At 37.0% G+C, this 25242-nt stretch overlaps 5 protein-coding genes across 5 annotated transcripts in view; 3 read left to right on the forward strand and 2 right to left on the reverse strand.

Annotated features, from left to right (window-relative positions):
• Positions 1-15: 15 nt before the first annotated feature.
• LOC145906697 (uncharacterized) lies at positions 16-1557 on the reverse strand. The gene is made up of 4 exons (XM_082994148.1): positions 1424-1557; positions 1266-1303; positions 770-1069; positions 16-255 (listed from the first exon to the last, which is right to left on the reverse strand). Exons 1-4 carry the CDS (start codon positions 1525-1527, stop codon positions 74-76), a joined length of 624 nt encoding a protein of 207 aa, XP_082850274.1. The 5' UTR covers positions 1528-1557; the 3' UTR covers positions 16-73.
• A 4663-nt stretch (positions 1558-6220) lies between these two features.
• Positions 6221-9092, forward strand: LOC145905366 (lymphocyte-specific helicase-like). The gene has a single exon (XM_082992543.1). The coding sequence runs from the start codon at positions 6252-6254 to the stop codon at positions 9075-9077; it is 2826 nt and encodes a 941-aa protein (XP_082848669.1). The 5' UTR covers positions 6221-6251; the 3' UTR covers positions 9078-9092.
• A 306-nt stretch (positions 9093-9398) lies between these two features.
• LOC145905367 (small ribosomal subunit protein uS5m-like) lies at positions 9399-11400 on the forward strand. Its single transcript, XM_082992544.1, has 3 exons — positions 9399-10103; positions 10360-10490; positions 10779-11400. Exons 1-3 carry the CDS (start codon positions 9481-9483, stop codon positions 11192-11194), a joined length of 1170 nt encoding a protein of 389 aa, XP_082848670.1. The 5' UTR covers positions 9399-9480; the 3' UTR covers positions 11195-11400.
• Positions 11401-11968: 568 nt separating this feature from the next.
• Positions 11969-25242, reverse strand: part of LOC145906420 (uncharacterized) — a 31240-nt gene continuing 17966 nt past the window's right edge. Inside the window, exons 37-56 of the mRNA XM_082993837.1 lie at positions 25068-25223; positions 24645-24767; positions 24264-24395; positions 23735-23854; positions 23481-23563; positions 23168-23300; positions 22851-23018; positions 22458-22625; positions 22051-22176; positions 21739-21864; positions 21218-21328; positions 21033-21125; positions 20711-20821; positions 20467-20651; positions 13828-13951; positions 13599-13742; positions 13216-13347; positions 13051-13128; positions 12717-12809; positions 11969-12294 (exon numbers count right to left, since the gene is read on the reverse strand). Of these exons, the coding sequence (XP_082849963.1) occupies positions 12190-12294; positions 12717-12809; positions 13051-13128; positions 13216-13347; positions 13599-13742; positions 13828-13951; positions 20467-20651; positions 20711-20821; positions 21033-21125; positions 21218-21328; positions 21739-21864; positions 22051-22176; positions 22458-22625; positions 22851-23018; positions 23168-23300; positions 23481-23563; positions 23735-23854; positions 24264-24395; positions 24645-24767; positions 25068-25223 (2511 nt within the window). The 3' untranslated portion in view covers positions 11969-12189. The remainder of the gene's footprint in view (positions 12295-12716; positions 12810-13050; positions 13129-13215; positions 13348-13598; positions 13743-13827; positions 13952-20466; positions 20652-20710; positions 20822-21032; positions 21126-21217; positions 21329-21738; positions 21865-22050; positions 22177-22457; positions 22626-22850; positions 23019-23167; positions 23301-23480; positions 23564-23734; positions 23855-24263; positions 24396-24644; positions 24768-25067; positions 25224-25242) is intronic.
• Positions 15560-19986, forward strand: LOC145905457 (coiled-coil domain-containing protein 27-like). Its single transcript, XM_082992663.1, has 9 exons — positions 15560-16381; positions 16545-16698; positions 17001-17150; positions 17326-17415; positions 17787-17994; positions 18315-18556; positions 18744-18881; positions 19211-19402; positions 19476-19986. Exons 1-9 carry the CDS (start codon positions 15597-15599, stop codon positions 19656-19658), a joined length of 2142 nt encoding a protein of 713 aa, XP_082848789.1. The 5' UTR covers positions 15560-15596; the 3' UTR covers positions 19659-19986.

The raw sequence follows: 25242 nt of genomic DNA on the forward strand, positions 1-25242 counted from the left end.
TAAAAAATACACAGAATTGTCACTCCACCCATTTTCCAGTGGATTTGCTGAACGTTTTATCAGTTGAATAATTTTAAGGAAGAGATGAAAGGAAATCCTGTAGACTGTTGTTTATCGATGAGTTTCCCTGTTCCCGTAAAAGATTCGATAATCTTGAGTTTGAATTTCTTTTTCTCTTGTTCATCCGATTACCACTAGAGGGAGTTACATTTGTCCTTAGTGGAGTTGAGGTTTTGCTTGGGGTTGCCATGGCAACTGATGACAAAACATACAACAAGACAGTAGTTAATACAAAAACTGATTTTTAATTCCAGAAAAAACAAATTGAAAACGACATTTTGCTGACAGCAATATTGATAACGCACCCCCCACCCCCGAGCATTTTAGTCAGATTGCAAACTACTATGGTAATCTGTCTGCAGCTCAAATAAAACCCAGGTTTTAAGAATTACGCAGATTGGCAACAAATATAAGAAAAACATGTTTGCAAGTTTGGTACAAAATAAATCACTTGTGAGCTGCAGACAGTTGTGCATGTTGCTTTAAAATATCAGGTCTCATCAGTGCAGCTGATGACTGACGACAGTCTTGTCGGCTAACTAACCAGGCTGATACTATTCCACATTGTGGTGACTTTACAGTCTATGTCAATCCATAGATATGAACCACAGTAAAACACATTAGGCAACTGCTTGGAACCATATATTACTATGTAAGTTTACAACAATGCACTGTGTTTACCTTAACATATATTATAACAATGGTTTACCGTGAAGTTGTGATTCTCCATTGATTTCATTCAGGTTTTCTCGACTTGAACCAAACAACTTGTTAAAGTAACCACAAACTTTGCACGTCAAACTTATGCTTGTTTGAGATTCAAGATATTTTTTCACCAAACGTTTTTCCTTTGCATTTGCTCTCACTCCAATTTTCCTTTTCATTCTGCTTAGACTCCGCTTAACTTTTTTGTCAAACCTCATCTTTGGTTTGATTGTCAACATGGAATTATTCGGGGTAAAAATGCTTCCACACTTCTGGCAGAACTGGGCAGAGGCTTTCACATTTTCTACAAAATATTAAAAAGGTAAAACTTTTCACCAATAGTAAACTTTATATGAAAAAAACATCAGAACCATTTAAGTAAATATGAGTTAATCCATAGGACAACAAAGTTATCATTGTCAGAATATAAATCATCTGAAATAAGTTGAAGATCTTATATGATGTTTACAGTAACATGTGTAAAAACATGTAGAACATACCTAGTTTCAAAACACATTTGCTTTGCATGAATTGAGTCCTGCAAATAAATAAAAATATTTTTAAAAGTTTTTTAATATGATTCGTAAACTTATACCACTGCAATTAAATTTCACATTGATGTCATTTGACCAAAATACTTTTACTTCAATTAACTTACATAATGTTGCGAGATACTTGACAGTTTTTGACGGCCATTAAATTTGCCGCCCTCCATTGAAATTGCAAAGTTATTTTATCAGAGGAGGTGGTTGAAGTTTCCATAATATTTAAATCTACAGATTTCTGTTCACCACCCTCATTCTGGCAGAATTCTGGCAGAATGATTTTGCAAATTTGCCACATTTTGCAAGGTACAACAGGCATTTACTCAAAAATTGGTTTCTTTTGGATTAGAATCAAATTACAGAGATGAGCAAGCAGTTCAAACCTCAAAAAACATTTAAACAAATTTTTTCGCAGCTGTATCAATCAAAAAAATCGCGAATTAAAAAAATCGCCTGGTTTTGCGATTCAGCATAATGGCGGCATGCAAAAAACTTCCCTAATACAAAGAATTCTGCTCGGCGTTCTTGCAATAGGTGCCAATATTGACCAATATCACGAGAACGGAAATTTAATGCTCTACCACATGCAATTAACAAATTTGAAATTAAGGTGCTGGATGACCTTCAAATCGCCCATCGAAGACGACCCGCTTTTTGCGAATCAGCAGCATAATGGCGTAATGTCGGCATGCGAAAAACTTCCCTATTAAAACAATTCTGCTCGGCGTTCTTGCAATAGGTGCCAATATTGACCAATATCACGAGAACGGAAATTTAATGCTCTACCACATGCAATTAACAAATTTGAAATTAGAGTGCCGGATGACCTTCAAATCGCCCATCGAAGACAACCCGCTTTTTGCGAATCAGCAGCATAATGGCGTAATGTCGGCATGCGAAAAACTTCCCTATTAAAACAATTCTGCTCGGCGTTCTTGCAATAGGTGCCAATATTGACCAATATCACGAGAACGGAAATTTAATGCTCTACCACATGCAATTAACAAATTTGAAATTAAGGTGCCGGATGACCTTCAAATCGCCCATCGAAGACGACCCGCTTTTTGTGAATCAGCAGCATAATGGCGTAATGTCGGCATGCGAAAAACTTCCCTATTAAAACAGTTCTGCTCGGCGTTCTTGCAATAGGTGCCAATATTGACCAATATCACGAGAACGGAAATTTAATGCTGTACCACATGCAATTAACAAATTTGAAATTAGAGTGCCGGATGACCTTCAAATCGCCCATCGAAGACGACCCGCTTTTTGCGAATCAGCAGCATAATGGCGTAATGTCGGCATGCGAAAAACTTCCCTATTAAAACAATTCTGCTCGGCGTTCTTGCAATAGGTGCCAATATTGACCAATATCACGAGAACGGAAATTTAATGCTCTACCACATGCAATTAACAAATTTGAAATTAAGGTGCCGGATGACCTTCAAATCGCCCATCGAAGACGACCCGCTTTTTGCGAATCAGCAGCATAATGGCGTAATGTCGGCATGCGAAAAACTTCCCTATTAAAACAATTCTGCTCGGCGTTCTTGCAATAGGTGCCAATATTGACCAATATCACGAGAACGGAAATTTAATGCTCTACCACATGCAATTAACAAATTTGAAATTAAGGTGCCGGATGACCTTCAAATCGCCCATCGAAGACGACCCGCTTTTTGTGAATCAGCAGCATAATGGCGTAATGTCGGCATGCGAAAAACTTCCCTATTAAAACAGTTCTGCTCGGCGTTCTTGCAATAGGTGCCAATATTGACCAATATCACGAGAACGGAAATTTAATGCTGTACCACATGCAATTAACAAATTTGAAATTAGAGTGCCGGATGACCTTCAAATCGCCCATCGAAGACGACCCGCTTTTTGCGAATCAGCAGCATAATGGCGTAATGTCGGCATGCGAAAAACTTCCCTATTAAAACAATTCTGCTCGGCGTTCTTGCAATAGGTGCCAATATTGACCAATATCACGAGAACGGAAATTTAATGCTCTACCACATGCAATTAACAAATTTGAAATTAAGGTGCCGGATGACCTTCAAATCGCCCATCGAAGACGACCCGCTTTTTGCGAATCAGCAGCATAATGGCGTAATGTCGGCATGTGAAAAACTTCCCTATTAAAACAATTCTGCTCGGCGTTCTTGCAATAGGTGCCAATATTGACCAATATCACAAGAACGGAAATTTAATGCTCTACCACATGCAATTAACAAATTTGAAATTAAGGTGCCGGATGACCTTCAAATCGCCCATCGAAGACGACCCGCTTTTTGCGAATCAGCAGCATAATGGCGTAATGTCGGCATGCGAAAAACTTCCCTATTAAAACAGTTCTGCTCGGCGTTCTTGCAATAGGTGCCAATAAAAGATTCAATTTTGTGCTTCATCCCCTTGAACATTTTGATGGTTTTTCAACTAAACTTTTCACAGCACCCTGCACCAAACGTCTGACTGACTGAGAAGAGCAGAAATTTGCACTAAAACTGCACCAAACACGCTGAAAATCGCCCTGGCTACACCACGTGACTTCTTGCTCAATAAACAGAAAATTGACCCCAATGCATCACCGGTTGCCTTGTGACGAAACTGAGACTCTCTATGACGCAGGAGTACAAGACGGGCATTCCCCGCGGGCAAAACTATTTTAATAGAATTGCTGATATGCGGTCTTTAGTCCTATTTTGATAAAATAAAGTTTGGTCCTGGCATTGAAATTCGTTTTGGTCGAAGATTGCCTTTCTTTCTGTTTGTCCCTTATGACGCAATGACGTTGATGTGGACATATTTCACGCGTTGTCGTTTGACTGTAGCATTCTATTAGGATTTGATCTCAGATACCGAAGGGTTTATAAACTCGTATGGATTCGTGGTACCTAACATGAAAATTTTATTAACCCCTCTCCTATTATCTCCTGACTCCCCTACCAATGACACATTTGCAGGAATTTGTCAGGTGTAGTATGAACTACACTACATTTTCAATTTTCTTTTCCCTCAAAAGTAACCATCACAATTCAACTTTTCCTTTTTTTTTAACTGAATACGACCTGCACAGAAAATAGAGCAAATTTTTTTTACAGTATTTTGTCACAGAAATCAATTATGCAACACATGTCACAGGATAAACAGTAAATACATATGTTTGTGTGTATTGGAAAAAATAGTATTTAGCGATATATATGTCACATATCTCTAAAATTTGTTGCCATTTTATCCAAAGAGCACATGAAAAAGAAATGTAGAAAGCAATCCATCATCTAAACATGTAGCAAAAATGTTTTGTATTTGTTTACACCAAGGGTGTACAAACTGCAGTCCGCAAATCAACATTTTGTAGCATGTCGAAGGCTGCTACGTGGCTCGGCCCCGGAAGTCAACAAATACAATTTTTTACAAATAAAGTTGTGTATTATTGCCAAGTTTGCTTATATGTGCAAATGTACATGATTGAACACATGTTGTACTTGCATACTGCCAAAGTTATAAATTTAGAAGGCTTATTGGTCAATATGGTCAAATTTGGTCAATATTGGCACCTATTGCAAGAACGCCGAGCAGAATTGTTTTAATAGGGAAGTTTTTCGCATGCCGACATTACGCCATTATGCTGCTGATTCGCAAAAAGCGGGTCGTCTTCGATGGGCGATTTGAAGGTCATCCGGCACCTTAATTTCAAATTTGTTAATTGCATGTGGTAGAGCATTAAATTTCCGTTCTCGTGATATTGGTCAATATTGGCACCTATTGCAAGAACGCCGAGCAGAATTGTTTTAATAGGGAAGTTTTTCGCATGCCGACATTACGCCATTATGCTGCTGATTCGCAAAAAGCGGGTCGTCTTCGATGGGCGATTTGAAGGTCATCCGGCACCTTAATTTCAAATTTGTTAATTGCATGTGGTAGAGCATTAAATTTCCGTTCTCGTGATATTGGTCAATATTGGCACCTATTGCAAGAACGCCGAGCAGAATTGTTTTAATAGGGAAGTTTTTCGCATGCCGACATTACGCCATTATGCTGCTGATTCGCAAAAAGCGGGTCGTCTTCGATGGGCGATTTGAAGGTCATCCGGCACCTTAATTTCAAATTTGTTAATTGCATGTGGTAGAGCATTAAATTTCCGTTCTCGTGATATTGGTCAATATTGGCACCTATTGCAAGAACGCCGAGCAGAATTCTTTGTATTAGGGAAGTTTTTTGCATGCCGCCATTATGCTGAATCGCAAAACCAGGCGATTTTTTTAATTCGCGATTTTTTTGATTGATACAGCTGCGAAAAATTTTGTTTAAATGTTTTTTGAGGTTTAAACTGCTTGCTCATCTCTGTAATTTGATTCTAATCCCAAAGAAACCAATTTTTGAGTAAATGCCTGTTGTACCTTGTAAAATGTGGCAAATTTGCAAAATTATTCTGCCAGAATTCTGCCAGAATGAGGGTGGTTTCTGTTCAGCAAGACACGAGTGTTCAGGTTTCCACATGTTGTTAACTGTGATTACTCAACCGGAACCAATCACATAAAACTATAGACATCGTATGTCTTGTTGCAGGTTGTTAAAAAAATTAAATTGCAAAAAAAACAGCAAGTTAAAAATTTAACAAACCTTCCGATTTTTTGTTATTTGTTACAATTGAAGTGAAGTTGTCACGCTTCACCAGTTACGCGGGAGCAAACCGCTAAATAAGTCACGTGGGTTTGTTGGTGCTTTATTGTAAAAAGTCGGATATTCTTGGAATTAATATGTGAAAGTTTCACCAACATGCAAAGTTTATTTCTTTTTTACAACCTGGTATTAAAAATGTTGTTCACTGCACGCGGAATTCTCATACAAATTGTTGCTTGCTTTGTTTGTGAAGTCATTTTCACGAAAACTTTATTTTAGACGAAATTAAGTTCTAAACGTTATAGAAAGTTAACAATGGTGAAGTCAGAACCTGACAGCATCACAGGAAGTGAAGTTGACAACGATTCAAATTCACGTCGAATATTTAGTGAATTGGATTCAAACCAAATACATGATGATTTTGAATCGAAGCCAAGCTTGAGGGTTAATTCCCCAGCTCCTGTTCAGAGCGGATCGGAGGAAAACAAAACAGAAAATAAAGAAATAAATTGGGAAACTGGGGTAGACGATGTGGCAGCTGGAGATTTTGAGTCATCCACATCTGATGCAAAGTTAAAAAATTGCAACCAGGAGATTTTTACATCTTCCATGATTGAAGAAGAGGAAAAATTGAAAGAGGAAGGAAAGAAGGAGGAAGAAGAGATTAAAAAACAAGCTATTGATCAATGGAGGGAGATATCAGAAGATATGAGAATGACCCAACTTCATCATTTATTGGAAAAAAGTAGTGTTTATGCAAATTATCTTCTTGAAATTATTGAAAAAACAAAGGAAAAGAAAGAAAAGAGGGCAAAGAGGAGAAAACAAAAGCTCCAAAAAGCAAAGGAAAGTGAGGAGAAACCTAAAGCAGGAAATGAAGTAAAGCCACAAACCAGAAAACGAGTGCGGAGTCCGGGGGAGATGGAAGTTGGAACTCCAGCAAAACAAAAATGCAAACAGAAAAATATTGTTGATGAAAAAACACATGGAAAAGCAGAATTTGAAATCGGTGAAAAAGTTCAGGTGATGCAAAAGAACGAACAAGAAGAAGATCTGGTTGCAGCAAAGGTCGTTGACACTTGTTTCGCAAACAACAAGTGGAAGTATTTGGTCCACCACATCGGAACAAAAAAGTCAAAAGACAAATGGGTTGATGTTTCTTCGATTATATCCGACATAACTAAAGATGAAGACATCTCTAATCGTCCACATTCCAGCCAACAAAAAACAAATTCTAAAATAGACAAAGAAGCTTTGCTTGAATCCAAACTCCACCTAGGAAAGTCTGGAGAAAATGAAATTACTGTGGTTGATGGAGTGAAATACTTGAATGGAAAAGCTGTTCATGATTCGCAACCAATTCTACTAACTGGGGGAATCCTAAGAGATTACCAGATTGCTGGCTATGAGTGGCTTAAAATTCTATTTGAAAATGCAGTAAATGGAATTTTAGCAGATGAAATGGGATTGGGAAAGACTATCCAGTGTATTGCCCTCATTGCACGCTTGGTCAAATTAGGGTTTTCTGGCCCATTCCTTGTGTGTGCCCCAATGTCAACAATATGTAATTGGATTTCTGAGTTTAAGCGATTTACCCCAAGAATCCCAGTAATGCTTTACCATGGCTCAGCAGCTGAACGACATCTTCTTCAGTCAAACATTGATCAAAAGAGTCCAGATCTTAACTGTTGTCCTGTAATTGTGACATCATACGAGATCATAATGAGAGATCGACACGCATTGGCAAAATATTCTTTTGACTACCTTGTCATTGATGAAGGACATAGAATCAAAAACATGAACTGCAGACTTCTCAAGGAGTTAAAGATGTTAAAAGTATCGTCGAAACTCCTGCTTACTGGAACTCCGCTTCAAAACAACTTAGCTGAGCTGTGGTCCTTGCTTAACTTTCTCTTACCTGAAGTATTCAACGATCTCAGCACATTTGAGACCTGGTTTGATTTTAACAAAATCCAGAAAAGCAGTCAAACAGTGAGCTCAGATAAAGAGAAGAATGTTGTTTTGATGCTTCATAAAATCCTTGCACCGTTTCTACTGCGGAGAACCAAAGCAGATGTAGATTTAGAACTTCCACCAAAGCGAGAAGTTTTAATATTTGCTCCACTCTCAGTGACCCAACATGAGTTCTACAAAGCTCTCACCAATCGCACAATCCGCAAATATCTGGAAAAACCAGGAAAGGCAGAAGACAAAGAAAACTGTGTTGGAAGTGAAGAATTTACCAACCATGTTGGACACACAACTCGAAGTCTCACTTTGGAATCTCGGTTGGAAAAGGAAAAAGTGGAGAGGAAGTGTTTTGACGCAGATGCTGTGACCAACATATCATTAAATAATGTTGTTATGCAACTGCGTAAGTGCTGCAACCATCCATATCTCATCCAGTATCCACTAATACCAGGCACTGACATTTACAGAATTGACGAGGAACTGGTGACATCGTGTGGCAAGCTTCATCTTCTCGACAGAATGATGCCTGTCTTAAAAGCAAAAGGGCATAAGGTTCTTTTGTTTAGTCAGATGACAAAACTACTTGATATTCTGGAGGATTATTGTCGCTATAGAAATCACAATCATGTAAGATTAGATGGATCGACTCCATGTGAAGTTCGACAAAACTTCATTGATCGTTTCAACTCTGACCCGGAGTTGTTTATTTTCTTGCTCTCAACAAGAGCTGGAGGACTTGGGATTAATTTAACTGCAGCCGACACAGTGATTATTTATGACTCTGATTGGAATCCTCAAAATGATTTGCAAGCCCAAGACCGTTGTCACCGTATCGGCCAAACACGGGCTGTGATAGTTTACAGATTTGTGTCCGCAAACACTATTGACCAGTTCATGGTTGAACGAGCTGAAGCCAAGCGTGTCCTTGAGCGGTTAATCATGAATAGATCCAAGTTTAAGGGGAAACTGGAAGAGGACATAAAATCTGATAATCTTAGTTCAACATCAACTTCCACAAAGATTCTCTCCATGCTGAAGAAGTCGGCGGATGAAGAAAAAGGTTGCAAGCCGATCAGTGACCAAGACTTGGAGAAGATTTTAGATCGCAAAGTGGTGATGTCAGCTAAAGATGATGAGATAGAATGTGGACTTTTCCGTGCGTTAGATTAACAAAACGCCATGTCTGGTATTTAGAAGTGTCTGTTATTGTATATAACTGTGCTAGAACAATTAATGAAGCCTAAGTGTTAGTATCAACGTCCATATTGTTAAACTGCCTTTCATATTCTTTTACATGTGTTAGTTAGTTGTGACCAAACATTCTAAGAATTTCTGTTTTATTTTCTGTGATTTTTCTCGCACTGTAAGAATGTGCAAATTGTAAACTTCCTTCATATTAAAATTTGCGGATAGTAATGACCGAGTTAACCAAACCCTGAACACTAATTCACTATCCCACATTTTTGTTACAAAAAGCTGCCTATTGCCTGGAAGATCATTAATTTTCCATTTTTTGCAGTTTCTAGGCATAAAAATGCAAAAAAAGATACTTTGATATTTGTGATATTTCAAAATGCAAGGATTCCTCAAGGCTGCGGGATTTTTGAAAATAGTTACATTTACGCTGCAACCACAGAGACAACGTCATGTGTTCACCAACCAAGTTACGGCCACCGCACTATGGAACTCTGTGTCTCCCGTCAAAAAACGTACAGGAAGAGGAAAACGTGGGCAGAGCAGAAAGAAAATCGATCTCGGTCGTGATAAAGTGTTTGGTGAAGGAACGTTGGGGATGATGTGGCCTGGACTCAATGCAAAACCCAACGATCAGGTTTACCAACGCACGCCTGAGGAACAAGAACAATACCTAACATTTCGGGAAGAAAGGAAGTTCAAATTCAAGCGCGATGATGCAGTTAGAGGTTGGACTGGGGGAAAATGGGGTGGGATTAAAATCCCTCCACCTCCATCCACTGAAGAACATTCGTTTGATGATTTTCAATGTGTGTTGTTGGAGGTTGCGCGCGTCGCACATCGTGATAAGAAAGTTGGTCGAATCTATCGGCAGCGATGCATGATTGCTGTTGGAAATGGAAAGGGTGTAGTTGGTATCGCCAGCAGCACTTCTGATAACATTGGAGCTGCAGTCCGCAAAGCTAGGAATAAAGCATTCAACAGACTGTTGGTTATAAAAAGGTTTGTACATTTGTAAATGTTTGGATCAGGGCTTTCAAAAACTGGGATTTCGGGATTGATTTCATGAATCCCAAGAGTTCACCACACAAAGCGCAACATTTATTTGTAATATGTCATAAATTACACTCCCAGGCTTGTACACTAGTTAAATATAGGATGTACAATTTTTCAGTTAAAATTTCTGTGCAACGCATACATACTTAAACATTAGACGTGTGTCAATTGTGGATGATCACAGACACACTTAACATTTCAGATATGAAGAACGCACAGTGTATGATGACATGTACGTTAGTCACCATAGAACCTGGATGCAGATCCGAAAGCAACCAAGAGGTTATGGGTTGAGGTGTCACAGAGCAATCACAGACATGTGCAAGTTGATCGGTATATTTACCATTATGTATTGTTCACCCTATGCCCAACTATGATGTAGCCAAGTGCTACCTTTTTCACAATGAGTAAGGATTAGGGTTGGATGCATTTTGCTTCAGTAAAAATGTTTCAAACTAATAACAAACACAATTATATTGCACAAATGTGATCAACTCTTTTTTGTTCAATGTCACGTCTGAACAAGCAAATAATGAAAAAACAATAAGAAAAATGTTACGAACTTATTAGCTTTCATCCATGTTTAAAGAATGCTTTAGATTTAATCAAACTCTTTATCAGGATTTAAAGATGTCTACATCAAAACGTTTGGATCAACGACAATGCTCAACCTGATGAAATGTTTCCTAAAGGGGATGCTGCAGCAAGAGACTTACCAAGAAAAAGCAAACAGACTGGGTTACCACGTTGTCGAGTTCGACCCAAGACGAAATAATTATCCAGTCGTTCTTGCTTCTCCAAGCGAGGAAAATGAGAAAACTGAAAGGAATGACGAATACGCAGAATACTTAAACCAACAACTTCTGCTGAGGGACGTGAAAAAAATGGACAAAAGCACATGGTCACAATTTTACAAAAGTATTTCAACTAACAACCGTGGAACCCCAGTCCCTGTCTGTCATTGGTTGCCCGAGGAAATTACCAGAATCAAATATATGTCCGTAAATGATAAACCGTTAGAGGTCGTACAAAATTGAATATCATTTCAATAAAGTTGTTGATTTGCATCATGTTAAAAATGATGGTTGCATTCAATTGAACTCAGCTTATGGTCAGGTTTGTTACTGCCACAATAATATTGCTTACAATTGATAAAATGCAGATGATTTTATTTTTACCATTGGAAGTTGTGTTGTGGGTTAATTGCATGGGGTAAAACACATTTCACACCAACACTTGAAAGTATTTGCTTGACATCAATGGAGCCCTTGTTTGTTTCATAGTGAGCTTTAATTTGATATTTGACCAACAAGAAGCAGCCGCTAGTTTACACTTAGTGGTGGTTACATAGATGCCCTCAACCAAAGCATTTAAGATGTGTATGCAAAATGTCTTCTGAAGTTTTATTGCATTTGTTTCTTTTAAAACAAGGGAACCACATAGGTAACAGGTAATGCAAATGCAAGAATGTGTTTAGAGTTCCTGGCCATATGCATTAAAAGTTAACACGTATTTTCCTTCCAAATGCAACCATTTGATACAAACAGATGACATTGAAATTATAAAGTGCAGGTTTTATTCTCACTAAACATATTTTGTGCAAAACTATAAATCTTTGATAGAAAAATAAAATGCATAAAAAACACAAACATCGTACCACGTAATTATTCATGAATAAAGCAGCAAAATGTAAACCAAGCAATACTCAATGTCATACAACAGTGACATCAAAATATAAAATTGATAAAAAACACAGTTGTTGAAGAAGAATTCCACAGTTGATCAATGCTGATGTCTTGGAAACTAAACAAAAGTTAATATTTTTATCCACAGTCGCAATTGCACTTTTGTCAAAATGTCTGTTATTAAATGACAACAAATCCAGTAATGTTTAAAACAATCAACTGCAACATACTAATGTTAGTCTTGTAAGTTAGGGTTAGGAGTAATCCGTGTTCAAGCAGTATAGTTAAACAAAATATTATTCCACCAACTAATCACATGCACACACAAGCACAATTACGTGAAGTGTTCATGATTTAAAAGAACTTTCGAGTCTTGAGTCTTCGAGCTGCACTGACAGTTCTTTAACTTTATCAGACCAATATTCACTGCTTTGTTGGAGATGCAAAGAAAGCTAGAAGACATGCAAGGAAATTACTCATGCTGGGATTTACATGCAAGTGTGGAACTTAGTGTCATATTTTTGTCAAAAAGACAGGAATTCCCAACAGGGAGATAACATTAGCCAAATGTGTCGTGAGTTCTTTGCACTAATTCTCTTTCCCTCTTCACATGAACATTTTTATCCAGATTTACTTTTTATGCTTTATTTTTCAAGATTATTTATTTTGGTAGTTTATCATCATTTCCATGGATTCAGTTTTGGGTGCAGAGTCACAAGAAACTTTGCAACAAGGTGCAGCAAATGTTTGAATCGTTGTTGTACCAATCTTAACGAGGGGGTAAAGGCTCATTTATGGAAATTCAAATACCAGGATTATTTACACAAAGAAATTAATAACAGGAATCCACATTTTAAACTTGAACTCAATTCACCTCTCCAACTCTCTGCACCCAGTAATTTTTATCCAATCGGTCAGGGTTATTTATCCCGGAGCTCCTGGCGTCAGCCATCGCAGCCTCTTTCTCCTTAAAAACTCAACATTTTATTGAGTTGGTAATTTGGCATTTCTTTTTACAGATTTAATAAGGAGTAAAATGTGTATGCTGTGTTATATGGAATGCAAGTCTGACAAACAATGGTATGTATCTAGACTCGGCAATCCTACAAAAACAGTAACAGAAAAAAAGCAAAAACCATCATGATATCAACAACATAAACATGCAGTTGTACATGCAACATGCTTCCAATTGTCATGGTGACACAAACCTTGTCTCTCAGCGACGAGGTTCTGTAACTTCCACTCATGTTGGGGAATTCCCTACTTGGAGAAGTCAGGGATCGAGTCTGAAGTGAAAAAAATTAAATTTGTCGACATCAGACATCTCCCATCAAGAAACAAGTCACAACAAGATAGTTGTAAAAATATCTCACATCAAGTTGAGCCCTCAAACCCATCAGCGCTTGCTCCTTCGCCTCCAACTGGAGCTCCAAACTTTTTCTTGTGGAAATTTCCTGTTCAACGAGAGATCGCTGCCGTGAATTTTCCTTGCTCAAGTTGTTCAACTGAATATTAACAAGAATATTTGCGTATTTTATCACACCCATGACAAAAATATTCACAATGTTTGTGATTGATGTAACTAAGTAGTGAATGTACAAAACTTGCATGGACACTGGATAGCTAAATATCGATTATTTGTGTCAGATCAGATATCTTGTATTTAGCGTAATAAAGAAGGTATTTATAACATCCATACATTGCCATTTGGAACCAAATACTTTAGTTAATTGACTCAGAGTGTTAAGAAGGCAACCTGTTGATTAAGTTGTTGAATGCACTCCACATTTTGCTTTAACCTCTGGTGCAAATCATCAAGAGATGCATTTTTTTCTTGCAATGTAATTTCTTGTTCACTTTCTGCTTCTGCGAGACGATTTCTCAACTGCACGATCAAACCCTGAAACATAGCAAGGTTCAAGTTAGTTATGATGTCTATATTTCCACAATAATAAATTCGCTGCAACAAAACCATTATGTCTCACTTGTTGTTCTGACGTGTGACGTTGTAAGGCTTTGCTTTTTTCTGCTTCTTGGGAAACATTTCCCAGATTCTGCTTCAATCTTCTCAAATCATTTCTTAACTGCTCATTATCATCCAGTAGTTGTCTGATATCAAAAATGTTATGTTTTCATCAAGGGTGACATTAAATTGACATTTTTAATAGAAAAGTTTGTGACTGAGCAAGAGATTTAAATAATTTAACACCACAACAATGTTAATAAACAAACAAAAAATACAAATATGTCGTATTTGTTACATAGCATGTTTGATATGTTTGTTTCATCATAATATAGAAGTTGGATATACCGTCTTTGCAACTTCTTTGAATTTTTGTTTTTAGTGGGAAACATTTAACCCCAGGAAGTAAAAATTAAACCACAAAATGTTCAACACAAACTATTTTCTTTCACAAAGTTGAATATTTGAACAAATCCACACCAACAATGTACAAATATTCAGTTTAAGCTTCTGTTGATTGACAAAATTAATACAACCTGTTGTAACAATGCCCATTGTTGAGAGCAAACAACAATGGCCATTGTTCAGCGCTTATTCAAACACAATGGCTGATACAAAATCAACAGAGATTTTGAAGCCATGGAAATAGTGGAGCTGGATTGAAAGTTGTTCAGACAGAAATTTTTCGTACCTGGGAGAATTAAACTAATGGTTTGTAGCTTTTTGTTTCCGAAATATTTACTTGGTTATTTAGGAGATTTCTGAATGGTCAAAGTGCCATCAAAGTTTGTTAATTATATTATAGCTGTATTACGCTGGCAATGTAAATTGCAATAAAGTATGCTTGGAACATGTTTTTTACTCGATTTGTGAGTTCATTGGCGTGGAATACAGCAGAAGGAAATAGGGGAAACTTTTCCAACATCTCAAATACGATGTCTATTCATGAGGTGAAAGTCACAGAATGTGAAATACACCAAAAATTTTTTTTTCATCAACCAATCCATGGAAACAAATGTTATTGTAAATATCACCATCACATTTTGAAGTGTGACAGATTTAGAGCGAATTTCTCAAATAGTTTGGTGTTCAGTATGAAGTGCTACTTGAAAGTTGGATCAGTGTACTCAGTGTAGTTGACAACTCCTTTCTTGTTGGCGTATCGATGTTGCCAGTGGAAGAAAAATCAATGTTTTGTCTGGGGTTGTTTTGAGTTCATGTCAGTCTCAGTTACAACTATGTTAAAATTTGTATCAAGTTACAGTCAACAAACTTCTTTTCTCTACTGGATGCATAAACACATTTCCAGAAATAGTCACAATGGAAAGGTATTTATGTTCATCTACCAGCCCCTGTCAGCCCCATTCATAAGAGCATTAATGTAACAATGACTAGTGTTGTGACATCACAATTGAACAAAACAGCTTAGCTTGTGATATTGTGGGAAGAGATAGAAAATATTGTGGAGTTTTTTCAGTAAAGTACATAAAAGTTATTGAGACAACTTGCCAGAGAAAAAACTTCTGATGCAACCACAAAATTCTAAACGCAATTCCACATTTATAAATTCTTTGGCATAAACATTCTGAAGTAAGCAAACAAAATTGGGTACAATTGCTTAATAAACAAATTTATACTTAATTGTTTTCACATACTTGTGGTTGCAGCAGAAGTTTGTCAACCTGGTGTGGAAACAAGAAAAATAATTTACATTCTAAACAATAGTTTTGTGGGATTGTAACTGTTTGAAGGTTTTAGTAATTAGTTAAGTAAAGAGCATAGATTTTGGACATGAGAGGTTACTTAAGGAGTCCTGGGCATAATTATACTCTTGACGCTGAGGTAACTTCCATCGGGAAAGGATCTGGATTACATGGGAGGAAGATAGATGGTCACAAGTTGGTCGGGGCCCACATTCCCCTTGATTCTGGTAGAGTGGAAAGAATGCATGCGGTCGTGGAACGAAGAACAGATGACAATTGTTTCGTGATCCAGGACTTAAACTCAGCATATGGAACATACGTCAATGAACACAGAGTACAAAACGGTGCAGTGCGCTTAACACCGGGGGACGTGATTCGTTTTGGTCACAGTGGAATTCCTCACGAGTTTGATGTCAGCAACGACACTAAAAATGAAAACAGAACAACAGAAACCAACGGAAAAGTTTCACCCGAATCGAGAAGTGGTGCAAAAAGTGCTGTGGAAAGTGGGTATTTCAACAAACAACAACGCAACAACTCAGCAAGAAGTCGGACACCAACATCATACGACAAAATAACATTCCGACCTGACACAGCCCCCACAAGTCCACAGAACACAACTCCACCTCTGTCACACTTGATCCTGAACGAGCGATCAAAATCTGTTCCATTAAACCTGAAAATTACGACCGGGACCACCTCAGGAAATGCATCTCCCCGGGATAACGGAGGTGATATGAGCTACAGAGTGGAGATGATTCATCGCATGCAGGAAAACGGAACAGGTTGGAAAGCGGTGTCAGATGAAGGTGAGGAGGAAAAGGAGACAAGTTTCAGCAAAGAAGAAGTGGAAGAAACAGAAGTTGAACCTTGGTATAATGTCATGTTTATGTACGCGATCACACAAACACTTCTGCGCCGTTTATAAAAATAACAAACAAAATTTTCGCAAACGTAAACAACGTCAACAAAATTACTTTACCACAACAAAAGAAATAAATATATTTGGTTCCAAAACCTCTATGTTTTGACACAGGTATATGTCGATGTTGCGTGAAAAAGAAAAGAGGATTCTTCACATGGGAGATGAGATCAGCAGACTGAGCATTTCCGAATCAGAGAACAAGAGGAAAGATTCTGTGATCATCGACCTCCGTTGCAAAGTTGCTGAGGTGGAAGCAAATATGTTGGTAGGTAAAAGTTTGTGTTTAGAAATAAGTTGCAAAAAAGTGTCTGTCTCATGATAATAAACCCATTTTTTCAAAATTAATTTTCAGTGATAACAAAACAATTAACCAACTTTGCCTTAATATCAAACTCACATCAGAGTTCAGAAACCACAAAACTGTGTGAAGTCAACTTTGCTGTGAACAATCAAAACTTTCAAGTGAAAAACAAACGGTTTCATTGTTTCGTACAAATATGGGTGTGAAGTTGACACACATGTGGTGGTTCCAACTCACTCAACAAAACTGTTAATATTTTGCTACAGGAGCTGAAAAGCAATGCAAGCTTGGCTGAAAAAGACCGGAAGCTTCTACAGATGGGAGATGAAATTAACAGACTTGCTGTGTACGAACGTGAATGTTACAGAAAAGACAAACTGGTGACAGCATTGAGGGATCAAGTCGCCACATTAGAGGTTAGAAAACCAAAGTTTGATTTTGCATCCTTGATATTTGTAAATTTTCAACAAATTAACAACACTAAAGTTGCAAGCGAGCAACAGGCAGCACTGCCGTTTCCATCAAATAGCTCTTCGAAGAGCTCTATCGCTTTCGCTTATACAAATACTAAGTTTCAAGCTCCTTTTGTAGGTGAACCAGCAAGCACTGCATGCAGAACTACAGGAAAGCAAGAAGCAGAACAGCATAAGAACGGACGAGAATAAAGACACAACAAGTGTTGTGAGTTCCTTTTTAATCATCTTGAGTTGGTGTTCCATGTACAAGTTATACACACTGAGTTGGTGTTCCATGTACAAGTTATACACACTGGTTTGTTGCTGTGTTTATTTCCAATTCAGTTTACCCACATAATTACTCCACAAGTGATACATCGATAAGAATCACTATCAGAATCATCAAACAGTCTCATGGGCAGCAAATACTTGGTATCTGATTTTTGACGAAAGATATGGACATGATTATAACAACAAATAATTAATTGTTTTTCTTGTATAGCTCATACAAAGGGAACTTTAGTGTAAAAATTTAAAAAGCAGAAACACTGCCTAGCAACAAACAATCAACAATCAACTTAATGTTTGTCGTCGTAGATGAGTGACAATATTGCCGAAGAAACAACTAAGATTGAGAGGAAACTTGGAAGCATCGATGATTCCTTGTTGGATGCGAGAGACGAGTTGGATGAGTTTAGGAAACAACTGGACATCCCCATCCCAGACCGGAGACCACTGGATGAAATTGTCCTCGAACTTAAAGAGGATTTGCAGGAAAAAGATGAAAAAATTTTTAATTTACAAGGTATGTGTTCAAACATTTGTTTGCAGGAAAACAGTCTCCACAGTAGAACAAGTTACCACTAATTTGATAAACTAAGATCATTTTTAACAATTTGCAAATATTTACTTTGCGTTGCCTTGTCATTTTTCACAAACCATCAATATAATCCAGACCACTGTGGCACTGACTAACTTAAAGAACAGTATATTATATAAAACATTTGTTAGAGGAAAAAAACCATACAAGGCATCGGAAGTGTCCATTATGATGATTTGATTGAATTCTGTGTTTATTTAGACATGGAAAAATTACATTACAGTTTTATGACACAATGTTTTCAGAAAAACTTAAGAATGTGGAAGAAGATTTGCAACTTTCACACGGATTGGTGGAAAACCTTCAGAATGACATCAACAGGCGTGAACACAAGACAACCAAGTTATCAATTAAACTGGAGAAGAGTCAGGCTGAATGTGAGGAAGCACATGAACAACTTCATGCGATGTCAAACAAGTTCGCAAATCTCAAGGAAGAGAAAAAACATGAGGAAATTGTTGCAATGATGGAGAAAGAATTAAATCAGGTAAATTAATTAATTAGAATAGTTATGTGACCCAGGTAATTGATTCAACCACAAATTTCAAAAGCAAAGTAAATCACATTTATCATATTCAATATTTTTTGAGAAATTTCCTTGAAACACGACACCTTTATTACAAATAATCATAAAACAACGACCTTACAATTATTTTTGGTGTCGTTATTAAAAGGCAAAGTGCGACCTAAAAGCAGCCCAGGATACAGTTGCCAAGCAACACGACAAGCTGGAGAAGCAGGGAAAGGAGTTGAGGAGAGGTGGGAGGCAAAACAAACAATACTTGGAGAGTGGAAAGTTGATGCAACAACAAGTAAGTTGAATATGAGGAATCAAAAATTACTTGCAGTATATCAAAACTGATGCCAGAACCGATTATTCCTGTGTAACTTACCATCAAATATCCAAAAGACAATTTCATAACTATTGCTCAAAATCTTCTGTAGTATCACGAAAATTTTGCAAAAAACTTTGCTTCTAATGAGAATCTGGTAACAGACAACAAGAAAAAAAATCACATTCGTGTTCAACCATTTTGCCAACCAAAATGTTGATAATATTGTAATCATCCACAGAAGCAAAGTTTTGTTCAACGCAGCCTCAATGACTTATTTTCAGTGTATATCGAACCTGTTGTCGTAGGTAACAGAACTAACCACAGAGTTGACGGAGTTAAAGCAGAGTGAGCAAGAAGCAAAGGTGAATAAGGAACACAACCAAGCCAGGCTGGAGCGCATGCGATCTCGAATTGTTCAAGCTGTCTACACAGCTCCAGGTTCAACCAAACCCGAGGCCATGCTCCAAGATGCTGAAATCCTCACAGCAATGCAGAAGGTTAGTGAGACTTTTCCCATAAATTTACATCAGTCAGTGTGATAATATCTAAGGTGCAACTGTGGTGTTTCAGATAATTGAAGACCGGAGCGAATTCCACCAACAGCTGACAGAAATGGGCCAAAGTGTCCCCCCACTTACTATCCACATAGAAATCACACCAGAAGAAGAACCCTCTACCCCCACAGCTGAACCTGTGACTAATCAGGCGGAACGAAAATCTGGAAAAGGAGGGAAAAAATCGGGGAAAAAGTAGAAACAATGTCTTAATTTTGTTCACATAGTTTGCACTTCGCTATCTTAAATTGTTTGTCCACTAGATGTCCCACTGTGTGTCCTTTTAATGCAAGAACAAGTAATTTTAATGTGGCAAAGTGACTATGTTTATTGGAAGGATTAAAATTAACGCTATTTAAAACCATCCACATGCAAATATTATTTTGGATGGGTTTGCTGCTTTGGATGACGTGTGTGATGTCATAGAATATGCATGTTCTTCCACCACTGTGTGTTTTACTGTGTATTGCGCTTAATGTTGATATATCACAGCAACGGAATTTAAAATAAATAATTACTTTGTTTCACACTGAGTTGTCTTGCAACAATCTCAAGACGAAATTATAAAATAAATATCCCAAGAACAAGTGAATATTGAAACAAGTGTGGTTGATTAAAAAAAAAAAATCTATTCGAAAAACCTGAGACAAAGTTTTATTTGAAATATTCATCCAATTACAACAAGCGGAGAATTTGATTAGGAAAAAATCAGGACTATTATAGTTGTAGTGTTTTAAATTGCCAAAATACCACTTTTTGTTGCAATGCTCTGTAAAAAAATCCCCACCAGGGAATCCCTGTTTAATAATTCCATACAACACACTACACAACATACTTTAACAGAATGTACCTGTTGGAATAGTTAAATGTGCCTGAAGGAAAATGATTTTTCACTGTTATAAAAAAACTCGAGAGTTTCACAATATTTACTCCAATATCAACAAAGTTTATGAAAGTTTCTCTGGCAGAGCGATCATCCCACACACATTATATTGGACCCTACTTACTCGTTATCTGACGTCACAGATTTCAGTTCTGCTGTCTGTTCCTTCATTTTGTCGTTCATTCTGTCGTTGTTCTGCTTCTGTTCTCGGACCCAAATATTCACGTTTTCAACCACGGCTTCGCTCTCTGTCCGTAGTCGACTGCTATCATTTCGCGCTTGATTGACTTCGTTTTGTAGTTTGTCGACCTGAACAAAATTTAATAAACGAGTTTACTAAGTTTTATTTTAAGGTTTGATGATCCCACCATTAGGTTTGTTGTTGCAAGCTTATGTTGGGTCGCGTCCAGAATTCTTTTATTCTGATCAAAATCTTCCCCTAACTTTTTGTGTTTTTCCTGCAGCGACGAAAATTCCACCTTCAAAAATAGTTTGTCAGAAAATGTAAGAATGGTGTTGTACCTAAATTTATGTAAGTGTACCTAAGTTTCAGTGGCAAATTGTGTTTGGATTATCAATTATCACCCCAAATATGCAGCATTGCCAAGAATCATTGTCGCATATTCGTACAATTTGTCTGATCAACTAATGTTTAAATACATCTTATGGTGGATCATCAAACAAGGTTACCCTCAACACAACTAGTTGTTCTTCTTTCTTCGCGATTTCGGCAATGCCAAGTCGATTTTTTTCACTTGTTTCATTCAGCTCATGGGATATATTCTAAACAAAACAATTTTATGCAAAACAAACAAAACAAATTAAAAAATATCATCAACATAACTTTAAATAGTACAAAAAAAGGCAAAATTCACCTGTAGTTTGTTTCCATAGGTCACAACTTCATCTTCAGCTTCTTTGTTCAAGTTTTGAACTTTGCGGAATTCATTCCTTAACTTTCTCAGTTTGTCTTCATAAACTCCAAGCTGAAAAACAACAAAAATCAACATGGAAACATGCATAGATTTCTTTCATAACCAACTTAACAAAAGATACTATTTAGGATTATCAGGTTATTTAAAAATTCATGTATTATTGTGTTGTGTAGGTCAGGGGCCACCAAGCTACGACGCAGAGGACGTATAAAGCTTGATTTGTTCTTCCGAAAAACCTCTGCAGTATTTTTTACAAAATTGATGATAGAAATTATTGCTTTCCTGTGTAATGAAACCATTTTGGCTAAAATTCTCTTTTCATGAACAGTTCTCCAGCCACCAATCTTTACAATGTATTGGCCGCTGTGAAAAAAGTGCCCCTGGTACAGATGCCTTACATGAAAACATTGCACAAGTTGACCGATCTACGGGTGTTACTGTTATTTCTATGTTCAGTTCACCTCTTGAGCCATAGCTTGGTTGTCATGCCAAGCTTTTTGGAGTTCAGTTTTAAGGTTGGAATTTTCCTTTGTGCTCTGACCAAGTTGATCAATCGACTCGAGCTGTGTTCCTTCAATCGATGAAAGCTGAAAATAACAAACATGAATGTTCAATATTTCCGTTTATTTAAACAACCTGTTCTTGTATGTCAACGGCATCAAAAATAAACAACTTGAGAATTTAGAAATAAAATAAGAAAATATATTGGTAAAAACTTGTTGGTGGCAACACTGCATTTAATTACAATAGTTTAACATTTTTCATCAAAATACCTGTAGTTTGAGGTCATTCTGTCGTTGTACAGCATCCAACATCAGCTTATGGCATTCCTTGTACTGGTGTTGACTTGCCTCTAAATCCTGGTGCAAGTTTGCAAGATTTTCCTCGTACTTTTCAATCTAATGATTAACACAAAAACTTTAACAAAGAACATTATTTCAAACAAGCAACAAGATTCTCTGCATCTTGATGCCCTGGAAAGTAGTTTAGAATTGTTTTGGTCACATCCAAAAAAGTTCGACAACCACTGAACCCGATTCAACTGTTGAGCTACGAAATATGACAAAGTTCTTGCACAAATGCACAGGAAATTATCAGCAAATATCAATGGAGAACCTTTAAACTTTTGTTACAAAAACGATGCATGAGCAGATCCTGACAGTACAAAAACTTTCCAAACCTCCTTCAAACGCAGTTTTTCCTGGTTATGTGCATCCACTAGGTGTCGCTCCCTTTCGGCTAAAATATCCTTAAGTTTGTTGATTTCATCGCGAGCATCTGAAAGCTGGGTTTGGAAGTTGCCGAGCGAGTCTTCCAGTTTGGAAACTTGGTTTTGATTTGATTTAATCTGAAAACAAATTGATTAGTTTGTCACATCAAAGAAAGCAAGATTAAAAAAACTTCGTGAAACCCAAAGTTAATTTTGTTTGTACCTAATTGCTGGTTTGTATGTGAGATTCAATTAACACCAAAAACCTTCTTCAACTCATAAGTGTTCGCCACAAATTTACTGAAGCGAATCATCAAATATTTAACGTCACAAAAACAATAAAACGATGACTCAGCATATTACCTCTCCTTGTAAATCACATCTGTGTTTTTCCAACTTTTCGTTTGTTACGTTCAAATTCATCGATTCGTTGTTAAGTTTCACAATTTCATCCCGTGCTTCGGAGTGTCGACTTCTCTCAGTGTCAAGGTCACGCTCCAGTGATTTTACTCTGTCCTGACATCTTGTGACCTGTGTAGAATTTTTATTTCCCACAAGTTTAAACACAAACATTTCTGCCATCAAAGACACAGTTCTATTTTTTTTCTCAAAGCAAAAAGCAACATTTAAGTTTTTTGATTAATGCAGAAAAATTCTGTAAATGGAAACAGGCAACTCACTTCACTTTCAAGTGCCCTTGTTTGAGCTTTAAGGTCGGCCAATTCCTCCCCAGTGCTCTTTGCTGCCTCCTGGTGTTTCGATGACACTTCTTCCTGGTGTTTGAATTGTTGTTTCCAATCTTCCAACTCACACCTAGATACACACTGATTCATACAAACATTCAATGATTTCTATTGAATACATGACAGCATAAAGCAAATGGTGTTGCCAGGGTTACCAGGTTGAGTCAGACTTGGAATTAGAAAACACAAACATGACATTTCATAGTAAAAATGACTGGGCATTGTTAAAACAATCACTTTGCACAATGACCTCTGTTTGGTGATAATTCTGCTCTGGTCGGCCGACTCATCTTCCGATGCCAAACAACGATCTTTCAACTGCTTTAACTCGGCCTGAAAAGTTTTGTGGACGTTGAAATTAATTTATTTGATTGGAATCATAAATAGAAATGTTTAGTTTAACAACTGCAACAATAAAAAACTATATTAATATTGGAGCTCAAGTTTCAGAAATGTTTGTAAATGTATTGAACGTAAATCAGATCCACGTAATAAGTTACTCACTTGTAACCTCTTGTTAAGTTGTTCAGACCTTGTAAGGTCAGTCACTTTGCCGCTTAATTCAAGCTGGGTGTTAGTAAGGTTTTGTTCCTTTAACATCACTTTCTCTTCATAGTGAGCAAGCTGGGCAAGAAAAAACTTCAATTATTCTTTGTTTTTTTGTACAAAATTTTATAAAATATTTTTCTTTTTCATTCATGTAATATTTGTTTTAAGTCAGTTATTCTGAGATAAAAAGCAGTGATTTCTAATATTGTGAAGGTTATTCACAACATTACAGAACATCAACTAAAACGATTACTTTACTGACTTCTGCACATGTAGTCAAATATAGAAGACAACAATCTCATGATGACATTTTAGAGAAAAATCTTTGTGCCAATCAGCAATTAAAGAAGGAATTATGAAAAAATCACAGTAAAGTTGAAAGATATTTTTTAACATTTCCATGTTGCTAGGTGTGTAACATTTCCATGTTGCTAGGTGTGCATTGATAACTTTTCAAAACGCAGAATATGAGAAGCAAGATGACCTCCTGTGCGCATTCCCTGTATCCCTTCCTCGTTTCTTCGAGAGTTTGAGAAAGTTCCTCAATTTCTCCACAAACTTCCAACCTCTTGGCTTCCGACTCTGTCCGACTTCGAACCGCTCGATCGAGTTCAATCTGATCAACAAATTTTGTTTGAGTATTTTATGTCAGTAGCTTGACTGTGTCGTTATGTGATCATTCTAAAAATCCTGGTTTACATGAAAAGTTTGAACACTTGGAGATTTCTAAACACAGATTTCTCAACCACACAAAGTTAATTGAAATGTTGAAAAAGCAACAAATTAATTCCCAGTCAAAAACCAATAGGATTTTGTTTCCGCAAACTTATATCCTTTTAGCAGATTCAACAATTTGTCGTCCCACCTGAAGTTGGTTGCACGTTCCTTCCAACTGTTCAACCTCCTCTGTCTTCGCAGAGATGTTTTCATGGCAATTCGTCAAATCTGACTTAAGTTTGTTCAGAAGCAAATCTCGCTGATTTATTTCCTGGAAGAAAAGAAAAAAGTTTCGTGCAAAAATACTTGCTGATTATTTCGGATATGAAGGAGGAGCTAAGATGGTGGATTGAAAGTAAAAAAGTATGAAATGACAACAAAAATATTTAAAAAACTGATATTTTGATGGCAAATTTTATTTAAATTTTAAAGGTTGAAGACACATTAAATCTAGATAGTCCTTCATGCCATTAAATTAATCCATAAAGGGCTGTAGCAGCAATTCTGTAAACGTTCCCATAGAGAGCATTACAATAAACTTATCTGCAACAAATTAGTTTTGATAACTCACATCTTTCAAACCATCATTAGAATGTTGTTCAAACTCAAGTTGTCGCGAAACTGAAGCAAGTTTTGCTTTTTCTTGTTCCACGGCAACGAGTATCCTCGCATCGCTCTCATCCAACTTCTTCTGGGCAGAAATTAATTCTTTTTCCAAATCTTTTACCTGAGCAACAAAAGTTGTC

The sequence above is a fragment of the Ascidia mentula genome, chromosome 6 (genome assembly GCF_947561715.1).
Source record: "Ascidia mentula chromosome 6, kaAscMent1.1, whole genome shotgun sequence".
NCBI lineage: Eukaryota > Metazoa > Chordata > Ascidiacea > Phlebobranchia > Ascidiidae > Ascidia > Ascidia mentula.

Excerpts from the sequence above, each read along its gene's own strand:
- LOC145906697 (XM_082994148.1), bottom strand. The coding sequence starts at position 1,527 with ATGGAAACTTCAACCACCTCCTCTGATAAAATAACTTTGCAATTTCAA. Across the intron at positions 1,304-1,423 it reads CAAGTATCTCGCAACATTAT|GACTCAATTCATGCAAAGCA; the intron begins GTAAGTTAATTG and ends ATTTATTTGCAG. Across the intron at positions 1,070-1,265 it reads CAAATGTGTTTTGAAACTAG|AAAATGTGAAAGCCTCTGCC; the intron begins GTATGTTCTACA and ends AATATTTTGTAG.
- LOC145905366 (XM_082992543.1), top strand. The coding sequence starts at position 6,252 with ATGGTGAAGTCAGAACCTGACAGCATCACAGGAAGTGAAGTTGACAAC.
- LOC145905367 (XM_082992544.1), top strand. The coding sequence starts at position 9,481 with ATGCAAGGATTCCTCAAGGCTGCGGGATTTTTGAAAATAGTTACATTT. Across the intron at positions 10,104-10,359 it reads AGACTGTTGGTTATAAAAAG|ATATGAAGAACGCACAGTGT; the intron begins GTTTGTACATTT and ends TTAACATTTCAG. Across the intron at positions 10,491-10,778 it reads AGACATGTGCAAGTTGATCG|GATTTAAAGATGTCTACATC; the intron begins GTATATTTACCA and ends ACTCTTTATCAG.
- LOC145905457 (XM_082992663.1), top strand. The coding sequence starts at position 15,597 with ATGAGAGGTTACTTAAGGAGTCCTGGGCATAATTATACTCTTGACGCT. Across the intron at positions 17,995-18,314 it reads AAAAATTTTTAATTTACAAG|AAAAACTTAAGAATGTGGAA; the intron begins GTATGTGTTCAA and ends CAATGTTTTCAG. Across the intron at positions 18,557-18,743 it reads TGGAGAAAGAATTAAATCAG|GCAAAGTGCGACCTAAAAGC; the intron begins GTAAATTAATTA and ends CGTTATTAAAAG.